Genomic DNA, 18,682 nt, shown 5'->3' on the forward strand with positions numbered 1-18,682 from the left:
AGTTGGCGCCTTTTGTTTTTTTCTTTCCTTGTATATATATATATTGTATTGCCTAATACTTCTTTAGTTAATGCTAGTAAATTCTATAAAGTGTATGTCATATCGGTATTTGGTGTGAAGTTGATACGGTGAGCGGCGCGAGACATAAACTCGATTCTCACAGCACCTGCATGTACGGGAGGTGGGTTGGTGTGTGGCTGGATCTCCTTTTCCCCTAGACATATACCAGCCTGTTGGGTAAGTGTTACACTTTGCTTCAAATATACCCAATGACTCGGCTTCTACAGTTGTCTGTGGCAAAGAATTCTAAAGATACATCATCCTCTGGCTAAAGGAATTCCTCCTCATCTCTTTCTAGAGGGATGTCCTTCTATTCTGAGGCTTTACCCTCTGGCCCTAAACTCCTCCACAATTGATAATATCCTCTCCAGATCGACTCTGTTCAGACCTTTCAGCACTCAGTTTGCCCACCCCCACTCCCCAGGTGATGCAATCGGCAGAGCACGCGCTGCAGATGTGCAGGAAGCGCGAGCATCTGGACGGCTGGGAGCAGCAGGGTGAGGAAAGGGGAAATACAAACGGGGCGACCTTCACACAACAGAAGGAAAAGGAGCCGAGGACAAAGGGAGGCCCGTGCTGGACAGAAACACAGAGCAGGAAGTCAGCAGGCAAACACTCGGGCTGGAAGTTGGAGCAGGGGGTTGGGTTTCAGTCTTCCTGGGCTAATTCTGCTTCTTCTTCAGCACAGTGACACAGTCTGTGATAAGTAATCTCACTCTGAACCCTTCACACATTCTCAGGGTCAGACACTGACTAAAACTCCCTCTACACCACCCCATCACACATTCCCAGGGTCAGACATTGACTAAAACTCCCTCTACACCACCCCATCACACATTCCTAGAGTCAGACAGTGATTGAAACTCCCTTTACACCATCCCCTACTCCCAGGGTGAGACACCGATTCCAATTCCCTCTACACCATCCCATCACACATTCCTAGGGTCAGACAGTGATTGAAACCCCCTTTACACCATCCCCTACTCCCAGGGTGAGACACTGATTCCAATTCCCTCTACACCATCCCATCACACATTCCTAGGGTCAGACAGTGATTGAAACTCCCTTCACACCATCCCCTACTCCCAGGGTCAGACACCGATTCCAATTCCCTCTACACCATCCCATCATACACTCCAGGGGTCAAACGGAGCGCAGCTCCCTCTACCCTGTCCCATCAAACACTCAAGGTCAAGGGAGAATGCATGCAGTGGGACTGAATATTTGGGTGGGGCAACAGTTGAGTGACCTTGATCTCTGTTCTAGATAGCACAGGTACGTGGGCAGAGTTGAACTGTTTCCACCCAACCCCTTCAGAAGGCAATGTCTGTACAGGGGATGTGTATTTCATGAGGTCCAGAGAAAGTAATGGTGTTTCATGCAAGGGTCAGTGAGCGCACGCTCTGGAATAATATTGTACAAGTTTTCCAACTGGGCACGCACAGAGAGTGCAGTGAAATGCTCAGGAATCCATCAGTGTCCCGTGAGTTGGTGTAGAACAGTCATTGGAGAGGTCAGGACATAATGGCCCTCTCTCCAATGTTTTACTGATAATCGCACACAAGGTAACGGCAAGGGTTGCTGCTCATCCCACCATTCCATGTGAGCATTGTCAAGGACAATACGATCAGCCTCTCGATGAGCTTGAGGTCCAAGAGTCTGAAAGCGTCCGCACAAGTCAACGGGTTGGTAGAGGAAGTGAGCGCCATGCTTGACTACTAGTCAAGGCACTGAGTTCAAATTACATTGTAGGTTGTAAATCTCTGGGCCTTGTCTGGAATACTGCATTCAGTTACAGGAAGGAGATGGAGGCTTTGGAGGGGATGCTGCTTGGATTGAAGATCATGTAATATAAGGAGACAAACTCCTAGATGCTGCCTGGCCTGCTGAGTTTCTCATTCATTTTGTGTGTGTTGGCTGGTCCTTTAAAACATTTTTTCTCTCACTGGGGGGGGGGGGGGGGGGGAATCTCTGAAATGCATTGTTCCCAGTGACAGTGGAGCTTGGATTTTTGGAGGTACTTAAGGTGGAGTTGGATAAATGTTTGGAAGATCTTTCTTTTCTCTGGTGTGGCAGAGGGCAAGGGGAGAAGTTTTTAAAAGAGTATGAGATGTGTAAATAGAGTAGACAGATGGTATCCTTTGCCCAGGGCGGAATAGATTTATACTGGAGGACAAGCATTTAAGGAGAGAGGGGCAAGTCTTTTTTTTAAATCTTAGAGTGATGGGTGCCTGGAATGTATTGCCAAGGGTGGTAGTGGAGGCAGATATGGCATTTAAGAGGCTCTTGGGTAGAAACATGGAGAGATACAGGCTACATACTGCCAAAAGAGACCAGTTTAATTTGGCACAATATCACAAGCCGAAGGGCCTGTTCCTGTGTTATACTGTTCTGTGCCCCAATGGCTCAAGGCATCTTCTATCGTACTGTCATCAGCGTCATGAACAGACATCTCATACACTAAAAGCTCTCCCAATCTACCCAATCACTGCCCTTGCACCTTATTGTCTGCCTGTACTGAACTTGCTCTACAAACGTAACACTTTATTCTGCATTCTATTTTCCTCAAAGTACTTAACCATGCAAATTCCTCCTTGTTCAGCCCTTTACCACCTATCACCTCCCAGCTTGTGCGCCCCCCCCCCCCCCCACCTTCCCCTACCTCCTTATTCTGGCTTCTTCCACCTTCCTTTCCAGCTCTGATGAAGGGTCTCAGTCCGAAATGTCAACTATTTATTGAACCATATTGGATCGACTGCGAGAATGAAGCAAGCGCGTGTAGCTGATTAATCACGCAATGGATTGATTTGGCCTCTTTCTTTTCGTGTGGGCATTTTGTCTTAGGGTCCCAGCTCGTTGCTCCTGCACTATACGTTACCCAGCATGTGTCGCGGCTAATGACTCAGTAAAAACATATAATCCTACTGCACTATTACTGTTGCTTTTGCTCTGCGCATAGGTAACACTTAACTCCTTCCACAGATGCTACCTGACCTGCTGAGTTCCTCAGCATTTTGTGTGTACTGCGCTCGATTCCCAGCATCTGCAGTCTCTCATGCTTACGTAATGATCTATCTGGATGGCTTACAGAGTACAGTTTTTCACTGTATCTGGGCACATGTGACCATAATAAACTGATTTCCAGTGATCATGGTTGACCTATGCTGGCCTCAACTTCTGTTCTGTGCCAGTTACCCGTAACAGCTCAATTCTTTGATCTTCCAAACATTTATCCAACTCCACTTTAAGTACCTCCAAAGATCCAGCCTCCACTGTCTCTGGGGACAATGCATTTCAGAGATTTCACCCCCCCAACCCCCCACTGAGAGAAGAAATGTTTTTAAAGGACCAGCCAACACACACAAAATGAAGGAGGAACTCAGCAGGCCAAGCAGCATCTATGAAAAGAGTACAGTTGACATTTCAGGATGAGAACCTTCAGCAGGACTGGAGAAAACAGCTGGGGAGTAAATTTAAAAGTGGGATGAGGGGAGTGTGAAACACCAGGTGTTGGTGAAACCTGGAGGGAGAAGGATCAAGTAACAAGCTGGGAAGTTGATTGGTGAAAGAGACATGGGGAATGGGAGAAGGAAGAGGGAGAATGGGGGGGGAGGAGCACCAGAGGGAGGCAATGGGCGGACATGGACATAAGGAGAGAGGGAAAGGGGGGTGGGGCATTACTGGAAATTTGAGAAATTGATGTTCACGCCATCAGGTTGGAAACTACCCAAATTTAATACAGGGTGTTGTTACTTCAACCTAAGTGTGGCCTCATCACAATAGCAGAGGCCATGGATAGGCATATCAGAATGGGAAGTGGAATTAAAATAAGAAGCCACTGGAAGACCCCACTTTTCTGAGTTTTAGCCCAACTCGCCGACTGTACTTTTTTCCTAAATGCTGCCTGGCCTGCTGAGTTCCTCCAGCATTTGCTGATTTTCTCTTGTTTGTTAAAGGACCAGCCCCTTATTTTGTCTCTGCGCCCCGTCATTTGGGACTCTCTCACCACCAGGACCACAGCTGCTCACAAACTCCAAATAACCCTGTCCAGCATTTCAAAGGAAGGAGCTTGTTCTGGGTGCCTGACCCCCGTCTCCACCTACACCAACCACATTCCCCAGCAGTCAGTCTCCATCTCTATCCCTTGGCCTCTTGTGCCTATCTGGATACTTCTTCAGTGCTGTGAGAGTCTCTTACCGCACCACCCCCTCGGGCAGTGTTCCAGGTTCCAGCCTCCAATCCCCTACCCCAACTCCTGGGGAAACAACCCTCCTTCGAACCCCTCTACACACCTGTCCTTACCCTAAATCTATGCTCTCTTACCTTAGACATGTGATTGTGGGGAAGAGTTCCTAATCAGCTCCCCTTCTCGATAATTCTAACACATCCCTCTCAGCTCCCTCCGCTCCAGCGAGAACCGTTGGAGCCTCTCTCTTCACTGGAGCGCTCTGTACCAGGCAATACAGTGGGAAGTCTCCTCTGCACCCTCTCCAGTCACTTCCTTCCTACAACATGATGATCCGTATCTCGGCTGTGGTCTGGCTAATGTTTTATAAAAGTTTCCATTACCTCCCCCGAAACAACCCACCAAACCCACACACAGCTGGGATTTGGAAAGGAAGCAGAGCTCTCCATTCAAGATGGCATTGAGCTGAAGTTCTCCATCGAGCTCCTCACCCAGACCTTCTTGTCTTTAGGGTTATAGGGGTGGTTTTGGTTAAGGTAGGGGTCAGGGACAGTGATGTGGGAAGAATTAGAGGTCAGGGCAGGTCTAGGCCTTCAGAGTGGATGTGTGATGTAGAACATCCATGGTAGGATGTTGGGCCAGCAGACCAGCGAGGATGATTGTTTGTGCCCTGCCCCCCCCCCCCTCAGGTCAGTGGGGGTGGGGGAAGAGAGAGAACAGGTAAGGTGGGAGTGGGCTAACGATGACAGTACAGGAAAGAGAAAGATAACCTAGTGACATGGTGTCATGACAACCTTTCCCTCAATGGAAAATAAAAGGTCATTGAAGAGGACTGTCTACATCAGTGGTGTTGAGGTTAAGAGGTTCAAGTTCCCAGCAGTGAACATCACCAGCAGCCTGTCCTGGTCCAACCACAAAGATGACACAGCCATGAAATCACATCAGCATTGCTGGAGGCTAAAGAAATTTGGCATATGCCAGTCAACCCTCACCAATTTTAACTGATGCACCATAGAAAGCATCCTATCTGGATGCATCACAGCTTGGTATAGCAACTGCTCTGCCTGTGACCAAAAGAAACTGCAGAGGGTTGTGAACACAGCTCTGCACATCACAGAAACCAGACTCCCCTCCATATATTCAGTCTATAGTTCTCGCTGCCTTGCTAAAGCAGCCAACATAATCAAAGACCCTCCCATCAGACAGAAAGTACAAAAGCCTGAAATCATGTATCACACGGCTCAAATACAGCTTCTATCCTGCTGCTATAAAACTACTGAACGATTCCCTAGTATGATACCATACACTCTTGACCTCACAATCTACCTCATTATAATCATTACTGTCTACCTGCATCGCACTCTCTCTGTAACTGTTACACTTTATCCTGCATTTTGTTTTAGCTTGTTCTCCGTCAGTGCGCTGTTGTAATAATTTGATCTGTATGAACAGTATGCAAGACAAGCTTTTTCACTCTATATTGCTACATGTGACAATAATAAACCAATTGCTGCCACCAACAGACACGATTGTACCACATGGTTTTTTTTTAATACACTCACTGGCAGCAGCCCCTCGTCAGCCAAACCCGGTTATTAAACCCCAGCGCCGCGCAGGCAGATAATCACAGACTGTCCCCAGCCCTCGCGGACCCAGTAATTACCACCGCACTAATTACAGAGACCCCCCACTTCCCCGACAGATTAATTACAGAGCCCCCTCTCAAACTTGACGGGCTAATTATGGGGAGGCGACGAGGGGTGCTGGCACCGGCAGAACGCCTCCCCTGCTGGTGAAACCGCCGCTCATTCCCCCAGCTCCGGGCTCGGGATGAGTGCCGGGGTCAGGAGGCGGGGCTTTGGCTCACATCATCTGCCACAGCGAGGGGAATGGCTGAACTGGGGGTGGCAAAGATGAGCGGGATCGTGCATCTCTCAGGAGCCCCGCGGGGCCCTGCCGCTTGTGGTGAGGTCTCCACCGTGAAGCCCTTCAAGTCAACAGTGAGGAGGCAAGGCCCTTCGGCCCATTGAATCCATGCTGATGGTCAAGTGTCTGATCACACCAATCCCTTTTCACACTCATCCCCCTCCCACATCAGATATTCCACCCCTTCCACACACAGACTTGATAGGGTGAGCAATTGACAGCAGATTAACCCACCTGCCCTACACATCACGGGGTCACAGGGAAGGCAATTAAACTACACAGCCACACACCCCCACTGGCGGACATGTCCCACACACAGAGTGGGAAGAGGGAAATACACATGGAGAGTGCATCACCCCTCAGCCCACCAGATCCATGCCGACCAACCAAAACCCATTGCACAACCGTCGGCCTGCCAACATCGTCAAAGGCAGCTTACATAAACTCTCCTGAGGTCACGCAGCGCACAGTCAACAGGTGGGTCTGGGGGGAGGGGGAAGGGAGGTAGGAAGAGGGTAGTGTGTGTGGGAGAGAGAGGTGGGAAGGAGTGGGAGGGAAGGGGCTGGGAGAAAGGAGGAGGATGAGTGGAGAGGAGGAGCCTGGAGATGAAAGTAGGTAGGGTGGAGGGTCAAGGGTCGAGGGCAGGGCCACAATACCAGATCGCGACATAGCCAGGTACACAAACACCACCACCTCCCCCCATCACTCCCCAGACGAAACCCTCCACCCAAATCGCCCCATTCTAAACAATCCCGCGGTACACAGACTGAACTCCATCCCCACCCGCTGCGAACCCGGGGGAGGGGAGGGGGAGAATAGAATGAACGTGAGCCGCTCTCACTGACCGAACATGCTGAGCCCACTCCGCTGCGGAGTCACGGCCGGGGCGTACATAGCTGGCGATTCCGCGTCCGGGGTCCGGCAATCAGGGCGGAGAAATGAACACCCTTCTCCCCTCTCTCACACACACAGCCCCCCCGGTCACCCACAACCGAGGGGGTCGACCATTCCACTCTGGGCGTCCCCGCTAGGGCGGCGCAGGTCCTTCCACCGAGTCTCCCCAAAATCCAAGTTCCAGCAGAAATGCTGTTGTACGGTGCACCAACGAGGGTTCCCTCCTCGGTGGGGTGGGTGCGATCGGGACTACTACCCGCTGCAAGGGTGGCGGGAGAAGTCCGGAGAGTGAGAAGTAACAACTTTGAACCGGACACGATTTCAGCTGATGACTGCCCAAGCCTCTCGGGGCTCTCTAGGGCATCCTCCGGGCCAAAAGGGGTGGCCGCGCTCACAGCTCCGCTAGCTTCCTGCGGTAGGTCAGCTGAACTCTCCAGCTACGGCTCAAGGAGAGAAACTGTCTCCCGGACGGCAGTGGGGCGTGGTGGACTGAGAGGATTTGCTCTGCGACCGGCGTGGAGAAACCGGAGCTCCGCGTTAGGGCGCCGACACCTTCCCCTGGGGTCCGGCGTTGGACGGAGCATCACTCCGGCCAAGGGCGGAGCGCGGGGAGTGAGGCACTCTTCCCAGACTCTCTTCCTCACGCACTTTGCTGCCTATGAACGAGGTGGGCGCCCTTGATGAGTGCCGTCAGTGGAGATTTTCTACTGTCGGGTCCCCCTGTACTCCACCCTCCCGCGAAGACCCCTCTGTCTAACCACTTCACGACTTCTCTCTGCACCCCCTTGCCTTTTGCTGTAGGTTCTTGCTCCTATACACCCACCTCGTCTCCCAGCGTCTGCTCTTGACCCTCGTCCTCTCTCTCTCTGTGATGCCTCCGCCTCCCTTGTAGCCGTTGCCCAGCCCTCGTCTGGTTTGTATACTCCCTCTGCGCTGTCCCGTTACACTCACGGGGATGGCTCTCCTCTGTGCCAAGTTAAGGTCTTCCCCTCTGCCCGGCGAAACTACCCGTCTCTCTCTGTAATCCCCGCCCAAAGTCCTTTTCCTCTGACTGTCCTATCACCACTTAGTTCCCTGTCACTATTGTTCCACTCCTTTCTTGCGCTCCCCAAATATTCTCTTGTTGCCTCCCTGTTCCCCGCTGGTACATTCACTCAACCTGCTTATCTTCCTGTTCCTTCCCCTTAGTTGCCTGCACTTGTTCCCTCACGCCCACGTGTACCCTAACCCCTCTACCTGTTGCCCCTTGTTTTCAGACCGGCTTTACTCCCTCCTGTCACTCCCCGTAGTCTGCTCTCCTCACCTGTACTCTCCCCTTACTGTGCCGTTTTCACCTGCTACAGTACTCCTGATACTTTTCCCTCACTGCCTGTTCCCTGAGCTTGTTGACCCACTGCCTGTTGACCCCACCTTGTTTATCTCCTTACTATTTGTACTCCCTTTGTACTTTCCCTTCCCTCCCCTGTACTCTGTCAGTGCTTCTGCACTCCCCTTCACCGCCTATACCCCTCTATCAGCCTTGTGACCCTCTCACTAACTATTCTCTATCCTTCCTGTAGTGTTGTACACACCCTGTAGGACTGTACAGTCCGTATTTCCCTTCTGTCTCTTGTGCTTTCCTCCCTACCACCCCTCTACTCACCCTTCCTCTACCTGTACTGTCCCTTTACTCCTCCCACTGCCTGTGTTCTCCCCTCCTCTAACTGACTGTAGTGTCCCTACACTCCCCCTCCTCTCTCTGCTTGTACTCTCTTCCCCCCTCGCTGGTGGTACTCTATAACCCCTCCTTTCTCTGCCTGTAGTGTCCCTACACCTTTCACCACCCCCCCTCGCCTGTACTCTCCCTCTCTGGCTGTAGTGCCCCTATACTCCCTCCCTCCTTTGCTGCCTAGATTCTGCTCTCACTGCCAGTAGTGCCCCGTTCTCCCAGCCGGCGTCTCCCCGGAAGGGGCTCCGACCACTCCGCCAACCACTCGTTCAGCTATCAGCGCCGTTCCAAACGGTCGGCCGCCCTGCTTCCTGCTTCGCTCGCGGCCTCTCGCTCCCGCTCCGCCGCCGCAGCCATTCCCACACTCCCTGAACCGCCCGAGACACCTGGGCGGGGTCGAAACCTATGCGCCTGCGCCGCGCCCCTCCCTACTCCGCCAATCGCAGCTCGGTTCGCCCCGCCATTCAAATCTGTTGTCCTCTCGCAGGCCTGCCCTGATTGTCAATCACTCGTCAATCTCGCCCCCAACAACGAGAGCATCGACGAGAACTCCATCAATCAAAATCAGAGACCGCCTCTGCTCCAACACCATTGGGCAATCTGTCTGACCATGCCATCAATCAACATAGTTTCCGCCTTCGCTCCCATCTCATTGGTCATTCCGACCGGCCATGCCATTAACCGGGTTGCACTCCCCGTCCGTGTAGTAAAAGGCCAATAGGCGGAACCCACACATCAATTAATATCAATTCCAGCTCCCCCTACTCCAGCGCCTTGGCCAATAAAACCGACGCTAACATCAATCAGCCGCAGCATTAGCCACTGCCGCCTCTTATTGGCTCGTACCCTGCGGACCGGTTCACGGAGCGAGGGATGGCGTTGCCCGCTGAGTGCCGCTCTGGGATTGGCAGGTGAAGTTGTAGTATGCTAATGAGTTTGAGGAACAGCATGACTCAAAGTGGGAGCGGGACGAGGTCGAGGAACAGTCAGCGCAGAGATTGGACCGGAGAGACATGATTGATAGGGGCATTAACCAATCATAACGAGGGTCAGATGACGTAAGACTCAATAGAAAAAGGAAGTACAGTCAACGTCCCACCCAGCAGAATACAAAGGGTGAGATGTATGAGGGATGATGAAGAGGAGTGGGCATTAGGACATAGGGTAGGGAAGAATGAGGGAGGGAGGAAGGAAGGAGGGGATGAGGGCTGACACGAGTACCGCGTACTGGGCTCAGCACACAGATGCAGTCACAAGGACGGTGCATCAGTGTGGACTTTCTCAGGAGGTTCGCCTTGTCACCGAACACTCTTAACATAGATGTCCTGTGGAAAGTATCCTGACTGGTTGCATTCCGGTCTGATACGGCAATTCGAATGCGCAGTGAACGCAAGAAGCTGAAGTCATTAGTGGACTCGGCCCAATACATCACGAACAGAAGAAAACATTCACCATTAAAAGATGCAACACCATGTGGACATTATTATCTTCTCGCAGCCTACATCAGACAGGAGGTACAGAAACCTGAAGTCCACACCACCAGGTTCAGGAACAGCTACTTCCCTTCAACCATTCGGTTCTTGAACCAACCAGCACAACCCTAATCACTACTTCAGTATTGCAACACTAGGGCCACTTTGCACTATAGTGGACTTCATTTTGTTCTGGTTGTGTTCTTTCTTGTAAAATGGTGCATAGATAGATAGATAGATAGATAGATACTTTATTCATCCCCATGGGGAAATTCAACATTTTTTCCAATGTCCCATACACTTGTTGTAGCAAAAACTCATTACATACAATACTTAACTCAGTAATAATATGATATGCATCTAAATCACTAACTCAAAAAGCATTAATAATAGCTTTAAAAAAGTTCTTAAGTCCTGGCAGTTGAATTGTAAAGCCTAATGGCATTGGGGAGTATTGACCTCTTCATCCTGTCTGAGGAGCATTGCATCGACAGTAACCTGTCGCTGAAACTGCTTCTCTGTCTCTGGATGGTGCTATGTAGAGGATGTTCAGGGTTTTCCATAATTGACCGTAGCCTACTCAGCATCCTTCGCTCAGCTACCGATGTTAAACTCTCCAGTACTTTGCCCACGACAGAGCCCGCCTTCCTTATCAGCTTATTAAGACGTGAGGCGTCCTTCTTCTTAATGCTTCCTCCCCAACACGCCACCACAAAGAAGAGGGCGCTCTCAACAACTGACCTATAGAACATCTTCAGCATCTCACTGCAGACATTGAATGACGCCAACCTTCTAAGGAAGTACAGTCGACTCTGTGCCTTCCTGCACAAGGCATCTGTGTTGGCAGTCCAGTCTAGCTTCTCGTCCAACTGTACTCCCAGATACTTGTAGGTCTTAACCTGCTCCACACATTCTCCATTAATGATCACTGGCTCCATATGAGGCCTAGATCTCCTAAAGTCCACCACCATCTCCTTGGTCTCACACTTATCAATTCCCTCTCCCTCTTCCCACACGTGCCCATTCTCTCTGTCTCAGCACCTTAAATAGAAAAATCCTACCAAATTTTAATCTCTCAAACTTTGGAAACCAAACCCCAGGCCATCTGCAGACTTCTTTCAGCACTGTACAAAGGGAACTTCTTGTATCTGGAGATGAGTCCATTTTAAGTCCCAATGCTTTCCAATCTGATCTTTTCCCGAAGTTGGGAAAATCTGAAGGACTTCCCATCTGCATTCTGCCCTTGTTTGAGCTTCCCGGACATCCTGTTGCCCATCATACCTGGAGCAGTTATGGGATACAAGAGGGGCTGTGGGATTTACAGGGGTGTGTCTGAACAACAGTGCCACTCCCCAGCACAGAGTGCATGAGAACAACACTCACCCCTTTCTGCCTTCAGTCCCAGCCACGTGAGATGACTTTGGACATCGGGCATTCAGGAGAAGTTTTTGCAATCTCCCTTGCACCAATGTTGAGCACAACCAGGCAACCGACATGTGTGAATGTGTGGTGACAGAGAGAGGCCTCTTCCTCAAGTGCTACATGAAGCAGATTCACACCCACACAAGGAGTTAGTTAGTCACTGTTAGTCATGGACCCAGTGTTATACAGTGGGAGATCTGAACCCCCGTGTTTAGGCAATGAGAGACACGCACCCTCTTGTTAGAAACTCCCGCAAATCACATTGCTACAGATATTAACCCTATTGTAACACAATTTGAACAACAGCACACTCATCATCATCACATACAGAGATAGAATACTGGCCTTGGTCATACAGTGTCAGAAACACCGGAATGTTGTTGTTATATAACAAAGTTCACATGGTGATAGGGAGAGATTCTCACCGGGGTTATACTCACACAGACTCTTGACTATACTGTCAAGTGACAGGGCTTCCAACAAGTTATAGCAACAGACCCAACCTCCCCACCATACTGTACCCCAGTGTTATACAGCGACACACCCATCCCCACCGGTACTGTACCCCAGTGTTACACAGCGACACACCCGTCCCCACCGGTACTGCACCCCAGTGTTACACAGTGACACACCCGTCCCCACCGGTACTGTACCCCAGTGTTACGCAGTGACACACCCGTCCCCACCGGTACTGTACCCCAGTGTTACACAGTGACACACCTGTCCCCACCGGTACTGTACCCCGGTGTTACACAGTGACACACCCGTCCCCACCGGTACTGTACCCCAGTGTTACACAGTGACACACCTGTCCCCACCGGTACTGTACCCCGGTGTTACACAGTGACACACCCGTCCCCACCGGTACTGTACCCCAGTGTTACACAGTGACACACCCGTCCCCACTGTTAGACAGTGACAGACCCGTCCCCACCGGTACTGTACCCCAGTGTTACACAGTGACACACCCAACCCCACCAGTACTGTACCCTGGGGTTATTCAGTGATACACCCATCCTCACTGGCACTGTACCCCAGTGATACACAGTGACAGACCCGTCCCCACCGGTACAGTACCCCGGTGTTAGACAGTGACACACCCAACCCCACCAGTACTGTACCCTGGGGTTATTCAGTGATACACCCATCCCCACTGGCACTGTAACCCAGTGATACACAGTGACAGACCCGTCCCCACCGGTACAGTACCCCGGTGTTAGACAGTGACAGACCTCTCTGATATCCATAAGCCCATGAGGGGGAACCCCGGGTGTAAAGCTATGACTGTTAGATAAGGAGCAGAGAGCTGTTGATAACATGGAGATGATTCATAGTCACTGCTCTGCTTCCCCTAACGCTGACCCTCTTGCCCCTCCTCATCAGACCCCAGCCCATGCTGAGCTGGCTGTCTCTGCCCCCCACCACCAACCCCTCCAGGCTAACAGCCAGGGACTTACAGCCCCTCCCTCTCCCATCTCTGTTCCTTGTCTCTCTCCTCCTGACCCTCATCACCCTTTGTCTTTCTCATCTCCATCTCTCCAACACCTGCAAACACACCTCCCACCTGTTCCCCTCCCCAGCTCTACCCCCCCCCCCCCAAAAGGGCCTGCTCCACCTCCTCTCTCATCAGATTGTACAGTCAGCCCTTTGTCACCTCCCTCCTCCATCTGCTCCTCATCTTCTCCTCCTCACGTGGAATCAATCATCACCTGCCTGCACGTGCTGTCTACTTTACACCGGATCTGTCCCTTCTCTCTTTCCACTGCAGATGGCTCTCAGCCTGAAATGTCGGTTGTCCACTTCCCTCCACCAATGCTGCCTGGTCCACTGAGTTCCTCCAGCATTTTGCATGTTGCCCTGGATTTCAGAGACTTGCAGTCTCCTGTTCACCCCACCCCACTGTGATCTCCTGTCAATGGTTGTTTTGGGCAGCATGGGTGAATCCGACCCACCTGCATGCAGTAGATCGACCTCAATGACCATCAGGTCCCCTGTCTACGTTAAGTAGTCGGTCCATCCTCTTCCCTGTGCTTGGCTGTTAGAATTCCTTTGTCTTCAGTGAGGTGAGAATTTCGGTCCCTGCCACCCCCTTAGGGAATGTGTTCCAGATTCCAACCCCAGCCCTCTGGGGGAGAAACTCCACTCCTCCTCTTGCCTTAACACCTCCACCATGGGAAAACCTTGTCTCCCCTATAATTCTGTTCATTCATATCAGGAGCCCTCTGCACTCCCAGGAGAACTGTCGCAGCCTCTCCCATCTTTCCTTGACACTGAAACCCTCCACCCCAGGCAAAGTCTCCTCTGCCTCCTCTCCAGAGCAGTCACCTCCTTCCGACAGTGTGGTGATCAGAGCTGTACTCGGGTACCCCAGCTGCCATCTGACCAGTGTCTGTACCCCTTCCCCGCTCTTATACTCTACATCCAAGCCAGTGAAAACACGGCTTGTACGTCTCCTTCACCACCTCGTGCTCCTGTGTCAACTCTTTCAGGGATTCCTGGACTTGTACACAGAACACAGAACTGTACACCACAAGAAAAAACACAAAAGATCCTGCAGACGCTGAAAATCCAGAGCAGCACGCACTATGCACTGAATGCTGGAGGAACTCAGCAGGTCAGGCGACATCTATGGAGGGGAAATAAGCAGTCGACATCTTGGCCCAAAATGTCAACTGTTCATCCCCCTCCATAGATGCTGCCTGATCTGCCGAGTACAGAAACAATTGTCTCTGCCCACGAATTAACCTTGTAATTAAACCAAATCCCTTCTGCCTACACAATGGCCGTATCCCTCTATTGATGATAGGTGCCTGTGTAAGTATCTCTTACCCACCTTTTGTACCCAAGGTCCCTCACTTTCTTAATCCTCCCTTGTATCTGTCCACGCCCATCCAGGACTGTGGGCTCAAGGCAAAGAGCAAGCTGCACTTTTATTATTATTACTATTTTTTAAATTTAGAGATACAGTGTGGAATAGGCCCTTCTGGCCCATGGAGCCACACTGCCCAGCAACCCACTGACTTGAACCCTATCCTCATCACAGCGTAATATACAATGACCAACTAACCAGTACGTCTCTGGACTGTGGGAGGAAACCAGAACGCCCAGAGTAAACCCACTCATAGTTACATCAGGGTTTTTATTGTATCATGACAATAACATAATTGGACAAATTTGGTCTGTTTTCTCTTGAGCATTAGAGTCTGGGGGAGGGCGGAAGACCTGATAGGAGGTTTATACATTTATGAGAGGCATAGAGTAGACAGATGATCTTTCCCCCAGGGGTCTAAACGGCTGATACTAGAAGGCATGCATTTAAGGAGGTCTAGGACCCATATGGAGCCAGTGATCATTAATGGAGAACGTGTGGAGCAGGTTAAGACCTACAAGTATCTGGGAGTACAGTTAGACGAGAAGCTTGACTGGACTGCCAACACAGATGCCTTGTGCAGGAAGGCACAGAGTCGAATGTACTTCCTAAGAAGGTTGGCGTCATTCAATGTCTGCAGTGAGATGCTGAAGATGTTCTATAGGTCAGTTGTGTAGAGCGCCCTCTTCTTTGTGGTGGCATGTTGGGGAGGAAGCATTAAGAAGAGGGACGCCTCACGTCTTAATAAGCTGGTAAGGAAGGCGGGCTCTGTCGTGGGCAAAGGACTGGAGAGTTTAACATCGGTAGCTGAGCGAAGGGCGCTGAGTAGGCTACGGTCAATTATGGATAACTCTGAACATCCTCTACATAGCACCATCCAGAGACAGAGAAGCAGTTTCAGCGACAGGTTACTATCGATGCAATGCTCCTCAGACAGGATGAAGAGGTCAATACTCCCCAATGCCATTAAGCTTTACAATTCAACCGCCAGGACTTAAGAACTTTTTAAAAGCTATTATTAATGCTTTTTGAGACGGTGATTTAGATGCATATCATATTTTTTACTGAGTTAAGTATTGTATGTAATTAGTTTTGCTACAACAAGTGTATGGGACATGGGAAAAAAGTTGAATTTCCCCATGGGGATGAATAAAGTATCTATCTATCTATCTAAGGTGAGAAGAGGACAGTTCAAAGGAAATGTACAAGGCAGGTTTGTTTTTACACAGAGAGTAGTGTGTGCCTGGGGTGGTGGAGGCAGATACAACAGGGGCATTTAAAAGGTAAGCTAGTATATTAAAGTCCCCCCCTCAGAGTGGGATTCAACCCCTTCGCTCATCATTCTAGTTCTTACTACCTGGATTCTTAACAGCTCTGATGTGCAGATGGACTTTGGGGTCCAAGTTCACAGCTCCCTGAAAGTGGCTGTGCAGGTCAACCGGCTGGTGAAGAAGGCTGCCTTTGTTAGTCGAGGCACTGAGCTCAAGAGGCAGAGATAGTGTTAGACCATAATACTGTAAGACTTTGGAGCAGAATTCAGCCGTTCGGCCCATTGAATTTGCTCCCCATTCGATCATGGCTGATTTACTTTGGCCCTCAAGCTTAATCTCCTTCCGTCTCCCCGTAAGCTTACAGCAGAAGAGGTTCGCCAGGATGCTGCCTGAATTAGACAGTAAGAGCTATAAGAAGAGGCTGAGGGGAGGCCTGATAGAGGTTCAGAAAATACTGAGATGAATGGATTGTGGACAGGTTTCTTCACCCAGTGTGGAAATATCCAGTAGCAGAGGACTTAACATTTAAGGTGAGAGGGGGTAAGTTCAAAGGAGATGTGAGGAGCAAGTTTTTTTTTACATGGAGTGGTGAGTGTGTGTGGAATGGACTGCCATGAGTGGTGATGGAGGCAGATACAACAGAGGTGTTTTAGAGGCATTTAGATAGACATTTGAATGTGCAGGGAATGAAGGGATACGGACCACGTGCAGGCAGAAGAGATTAGAGTAATTTGGCATAGTATTTGTAATAGATGTTGTGGACTGAAGGGCCTACCCCTGTATTGTACTATTCTGTGTTTCTAAACCTCCTTCCCTAAACTGTGATCTTGATAGTTCTGAGCGAATGAAATACCTTCTCTGATTCCCTCTAAACCTCCTGCTGTTACCCTAATCCTTGGCTCTCTCAGTTTAGTCACATACACACACACGCACGTACACACACCAGCAGAGGTAGGGCTTCATGTTTAACTCTTTAACTGTCCAGCTCCCTGTTCCCTCTCCATCAGTCCCTGGTTCCCAAAATTCCCCGTCTCCAACCCCATTTCCCACTCCCTTTAAAACCAGCAGGATCCCATTTCCAACTCCCATTAACCCCACAGGACTGCATCTCTCACTCCCCTTAAACCACCAGGACCCTGTTTTCCTGCTCCCTTTAAACCCACCATGATTCATTTCCCAGTCCCGATAAATCCACCAGGATCCCTTTTCAAACTCCTGTACACCCACCAGGAACCTATTTTCCACTCCCATTAAACCCACCGGAACCCCTTTCCCCACTCCCGTTAAACCCACCAGGACCCCGTTTCCCACTCTCTGTACACCCACCAGGAACCTATTTTCCACTCCCATTAAACCCACTGGGATCCCATTTCCCACTCTGTTCCACGCAGACCTCGTTTCCTGCTCCCTTCAAACCTACCAGGACCCCGTTTCCCACTCCCATTAAACCACTGGGATCCCATTTCCCACTCCGTTCCACGCGGACCTCGTTTCCTGCTCCCTTTAAACCCACCAGGACCCCGTTTCCCACTCCCCTTAAACCCACTGGGAGCCCATTCACCACTCACTTTAAACCCACCAAGAGCCTTTTTCCTGCTCCATTTAAGGTCATTCAATGTACAGATTCACACTCGTGTAGTCGCGTACACACACACACACACACACACACACACACACACACACACACACACACACACACACACACACACACACACACACACACACACACACACACACACACATTGAGTTGCAGTCATGGTCATTCGGTGCAGAGATTAATATATGCAGACCCACACACATCATTGTGGAGCTCTCTGACCCTGTTGTAGAGATACACAGATGTACACACTTAAGCAGAGCTGTGCATACTCAGGAGAACCCCCAATTCTCACATAGAGACGGATGCTGGTGCTCCGTGATTCACCCATTGATAGAGTGTTACATATGAAGCACTGGTGTGGGTCAGCAGTGAGGGGGAATGGAAGGAGACTGTGGTGTAGACAGAGACAATGTGGAGAGGCACACTGGGGCACTGACTCAATCCAGTCCCTTGGGACTGTGTGTGTGTGTGTGTTGTGTATACGGCCGTGTGCGTGTTTTGTGTATGCACCCTAGTCTGAGTGTGTATATGTTGTGTATGTGCACAAGTCTTTGTGTGTTGTGGATGTGCACTAGTCTGTGTGTGTACTGTGTATATGCACTAGTATGTATGTACTTGTGTGTGTTGTGTCTATGCATTAGTCTGCGTGCGTGTATGTGTGTGCATGTGTTTAGTCTGTGCAGAAGTCTGTGTGTGTGTTTGTGTGATAAAGTGTATAAATGTCTGTTGTTTATGTGCACTGGTCTGTGTGTGTGTTGTGTATGGGCACTAGCCTGTGTGTGTTGTGAATATGCACTGGTCTGTGTCTGTGTGTATGTGTGCTGCGTATATGCACTAGTCTGTGTGTGTGTTTTGTCTGCGCAGTAGTCTGTGTGTGTTTGTGCCGTGGATATGCACTGGTCTGTGCACTAGTCTGTGTGTGCGCTTGTGTTCTGTAGTGTGTATGTATATTGCATATATGTGCACATGTGTGTGTGTGTAGCATGCATGTACTTTCTGTGACCCTGTGGTTTCCTCCAAGGTGATCCCGATCCCTCTCACGTCCCAAAGACATGCAAGGTGAGAGTGTTCATCAGCCACTGTGAACTATACGGTTTAGTGAGTGGGTGGATGGTCGAATCTAGGGGGAGTCTGTGGCAATGAATTGGGGTTGGTATCAATGGGTGCTTATGGTCAGCAAGGACTCAGTGTTTATTTTTGTCCGACGTGGGATGGGGTGGAGGGAGGGAGCAGGAGATAGCAGAGAGTCACAGCTCCTGTAAACATTTAATCCT

At 50.3% G+C, this 18,682-nt stretch overlaps 1 protein-coding gene across 2 annotated transcripts in view; it reads right to left on the minus strand.

Annotated features, from left to right (window-relative positions):
• Positions 1-18,682, minus strand: part of LOC140733080 (protein capicua homolog) — a 93,475-nt gene that overhangs the window by 40,256 nt on the left and 34,537 nt on the right. Inside the window, exon 1 of one of the 2 annotated variants that reach the window (XM_073055917.1) lies at positions 7,018-9,157. The exons of the other annotated variant lie outside the window; for it this stretch is intronic. Within the exon in view, the coding sequence (XP_072912018.1) occupies positions 7,018-7,066 (49 nt within the window). The 5' untranslated portion in view covers positions 7,067-9,157. Of the gene's footprint in view, positions 1-7,017; positions 9,158-18,682 lie in introns of those variants that run through there. 2 annotated transcript variants of the gene reach the window in all.

The sequence above is a fragment of the Hemitrygon akajei genome, chromosome 1, assembly GCF_048418815.1.
Source record: "Hemitrygon akajei chromosome 1, sHemAka1.3, whole genome shotgun sequence".
In the NCBI taxonomy this organism is placed as follows: Eukaryota; Metazoa; Chordata; class Chondrichthyes; order Myliobatiformes; family Dasyatidae; genus Hemitrygon; species Hemitrygon akajei.